Source organism: the organism of the source record quoted next, unplaced genomic scaffold, assembly GCF_019419815.1.
Source record: "Pyrus x bretschneideri cultivar Hongxiangsu unplaced genomic scaffold, Pyrus_bretschneideri_v1 Contig39, whole genome shotgun sequence".
Taxonomy (NCBI): domain Eukaryota; kingdom Viridiplantae; phylum Streptophyta; class Magnoliopsida; order Rosales; family Rosaceae; genus Pyrus; species Pyrus x bretschneideri.
Window position 1 is genome coordinate 3,268,128 of NW_025999712.1, and position 3,856 is coordinate 3,271,983.

The 3,856-nt window shown below is 41.5% G+C and overlaps 1 protein-coding gene across 1 annotated transcript; it reads right to left on the reverse strand.

Moving 5' to 3' along the window:
* Nucleotides 1-421: 421 nt before the first annotated feature.
* On the reverse strand, nucleotides 422-3,633 carry LOC103964672 (scarecrow-like protein 33). The gene is made up of 2 exons (XM_048564762.1): nucleotides 788-3,633; nucleotides 422-659 (listed from the first exon to the last, which is right to left on the reverse strand). Exon 1 carries the CDS (start codon nucleotides 3,296-3,298, stop codon nucleotides 863-865), a length of 2,436 nt encoding a protein of 811 aa, XP_048420719.1. The 5' UTR covers nucleotides 3,299-3,633; the 3' UTR covers nucleotides 422-659; nucleotides 788-862.
* Nucleotides 3,634-3,856: the final 223 nt, after the last annotated feature.

The following is a 3,856-nucleotide window of genomic DNA, read 5'->3' on the forward strand; positions in this document are numbered from 1 at the left end:
CTGAAAACTTGAAGCAGCAAAAATTAACTTATTCTCACAACATGTTTTTTTTTCAAAGCACTGCAATACCAAACCAGTCCTGTAAACACATATGGAACTTGGATACGCGCACGGGTCGAAAGATGACCAAAGTAGGCGTTCATCAAGCAAAGTTTTACCTTTACTCACATGATGCTACGAACAATGTGATCAACTTATCTCACATTAATGAGAAGTGATAGAGAAAACTCATTAAGCATAGATCCACCTCAGTTGCTCTAAATGAGGAGTCGAAGAGATGCCCAAAACAAATAGAGAAAATATAATCCTCTATTTGTCAATACAAAACTCATTAAGCATAGATCCAACTCAGTTGCTCTAAATGAGTCAAAGAGATGCCCAAAACAGTCTGAGCCAAGTCGGTTGAGCGGGCTTTTGTGCATCAACAAATTTAATTATCATCTTTATTAATAAAATAAAAAAAACATTGATCGAACTAGAGACATATTTCAATATTGTGAAGAAAATTATCTTTAAATTAAATCTAGTTTAACAAACTATGTGATTGCATAAGTCCTCTTCTCTCCATTGCGGGTGGAGGACTTCAATATTCAAACTCCAATTCATGATCATTGTGTGGATGCAAATTTCTGTCATCTTTTCCTTCGACAAAAATGTACCTGCAAAATAATAATATCTTCGATTAAGGTCAAAAGCCTCAAAGCCGACTAGTGTATTAGAGTACAACATGGTATATTAGAGTACAACATGGATAACCAGAATACTCAAATACGAAATGAAATAGTACCTCTGCCAAGTTTGTTGATCATCCCTTCTATCGCGATTCTCAAAGAAGTTCAAACAAGCATGTTCTACAAGACTTCTACACTGGCACCCAACAAGAAGAAGCATACACAATTCGGCCCTTCCATCCTTGAATCATCCAATCACCATCTTGATCAACTACAAAATCTTTGTGGTACCATGCCTTCACCTTATCCTTAAGAATCTTCACTAAATCTTGGTCCAATTGCAACGGCTGTAAACCAGCCCTCATGCATCGAACCTGCCACTGCTTATATGTCTCAGGCCTCTCAACCCTCTCTACGCCCTCACATGCTATTACATTCATAGCTTCCCTGCCATAGAACTCACTCTCAAACCTCAACCTCTCTTCGTTGTCACGGGGTATGTTAATATCAAATGCATCAAACAAGGAAGAGTAGTGGAAGAGAGCCTCCCGAAATCGAGTGACAAAGAAAGGGGCATTGTAGGAACCATTGATAATAGAGTGGACAAAAATATCTGGTTTCATCCTTCTGATTAGTTGTAGAACAGCATCCCTTGGACAGTTCACTTCAACGGTCTCATCAAGTAGGTTCTTGAACCGAAACATACAGTTCACAGCAAGCACCTCGTTCCTTTCAGTCTTGAGGTCCTCCAGTTGGATGGATTCCCAATCTTGTGAAGCTATAGCATTGTACTCAAAAGGTACATTAAAACGCTCACAATATCTTCCCAAGCGACGTCCAGTCTCTTCAATCCACTCTGCTGGACGAAACCCAGGCTGGGGAACCTCTATCCCAGTAATGCGTAGCTTCGGAGGTCCACCACGTCTCTTTGAAAGATGCTGGATGAGGATTGGCCACTGGAAACCATACAGGATACCAAAATCGACAATATGAAGGGTTGTTGCTTTCTCGGCCATCTTCAAAATCATCTTGTTTTTGAAGAGCATACACATTCTCTTGGAAGGGCAAGCTGAAATATAAACTTGGTAAGATTTCAACATATCAACGGCTGATGACCTTTTGACAAGGGACGTATAAAACTTTTGGGTTCCTGTGCCAGTACCAGCCATACGAGCCTCAAGACCATTCGCAAAGAAGTGAGCCAACCTTTGAGATCCATCACCGTTAGGAGAAGCGTGCTGCCTAACCTGCTTTAACAGTTCACTAGTGGTCCTAAAATCATTGGTAGACACGGCTTGTGCACATAAAATCAGGAGATTCCGCAAATCCACAGTTTCCTTCTTCTTTCCTTGTTTCTTACCACGAGCCTTCCTGCCATTACCATTAGATCCTTGTGGCTGTCCACTTGGCTGCAAGGTCTTGCTTGCTTCATTCTTAAAAGCAACATTGTCACACTGAAATTCATTATTTCCACCAGTAGACAGTAACACCTTGTCAAACATCTCAGACAATTCACTCTCTTCAGTCTTTTCTATATAAACTGCAGACTGCTTGCTACTCCTCCCTTCTTCAAGATCAACATCTTCCCACTCGCGATTCTTTCTTCCCTTTGACCCATTAGGTGAGTTCTTCCTCTCACTCTTTTCTTTCTGGACAGTAACCATCGGCACACTTGCTTTCACTTCTGGAGACACTGTGTTGATTTCCAGATCAACGAGCAGCTGAGTGCTTTTCGGAAGGAATTTACTAGCTTCCTCTAACCCTCTCTGGAATTGCAAGATAGAATCACTATCTGTATATATATTCTGAGCCACAAACTCTTCTACGGAGGAGCCCTGTAGCATATCATCAAGGCGCTGCCCACCACCAACATGCTGCCCATCACCAACGCTAGTCATGCGATTTTCCAGAGGAACAGATAACTGTGAACTCGAATGTGAAGTGAACTGGAAAGGGTTGTCATTGGGAAGGGTAGTTTCTGGAAAAGAAGATTTTTGATCTCCCGAATCGCCAACCCGTTGAGGATCAATGGAATTGCTAGTACCAGGACTAGGACTATTATTACTACCACTACAATCACCACAACTCCCAGAATTATTACCATCGGGACTCTCAACATTCGGATTGATATGAAGTGGTTGCTGATTGGGTGAAAAGGGGTACTGTTGACCAAGAACATCATAGAACGATTTCTCGGTCACACGAAGACCCAACGGATCAAAGAACATGCCAGGCTTTTTCTCTATGTTCTCTTCCAAAAGAATCTGGTTTACGTATTTGAAAACAGCTTCAGAGAAATCATTGTCATCGGAGGAACTGTCTACTCCTCCGACGCTCACAGCCGTAGGCAGAGACAAAGAGCCTCCATCAGGTGGACTCAAACTATTAGATGGAACAGATGACTCTCCACTTGTGGTCAAACTAACTTTAGGAACAATATTACCCTGTTCGAAATCGGGTGGAAGGGAAAAATGATTGTCCATAAAGTTAAGATCCGGAGAGAACTGGTTAAATTGGTATTCATTTGTGAGATTTGAGAATTGGGTTGAATTGGGTGAGAAGGCTAGATCATCAATACTGAAACCATTCATGTAATCAGGACTTCCGTTGAAAGTTGGATGATCCATAACGATCACAGAAAAACACAGTACCTGGGTACAATTCTAAACTCTAAAACCTTCTAAAACTAAAGATTCTACCCACAAAAGTGATGAAATTTAAAGATTTAATCTCACAGAGAAATTCAGAAGGAACCCCATAAGGAACAAAGCATGCTAGCAAGAACAAATAAGAAGCAAAACCGAAAAACCTCAAAAACCCATCAGAGTTTTTGCAGATTTATTGCACAGGAAGCAAAGGTTTTGAAGTGGAAGGCTCTAAGAACAAGCAAAGATCGAACCTTTACTGAATAGGATGACAGAGAACAACATGAACAGAAAAGTACTGGCGTACCTTGAAGAAAAACGTTGAGACGTGAAAACAAAAGGCGGCCGTCTTTAGGTTCGGGGAACCAAATTAAGAGGTTTTCTGATATGCATAAACTGGTGGGGGTGAGTGGCGTCAAGAACTTTCTTGGAGAAGCATAGCATGTGTCAGTCAGGGAGAGCCCTGAACACTCTTTGCAACCGGGTGGATCGGGCCGTGAATTAGTCATGCACATGTTTTGACTTTGCAGCCATGGACTT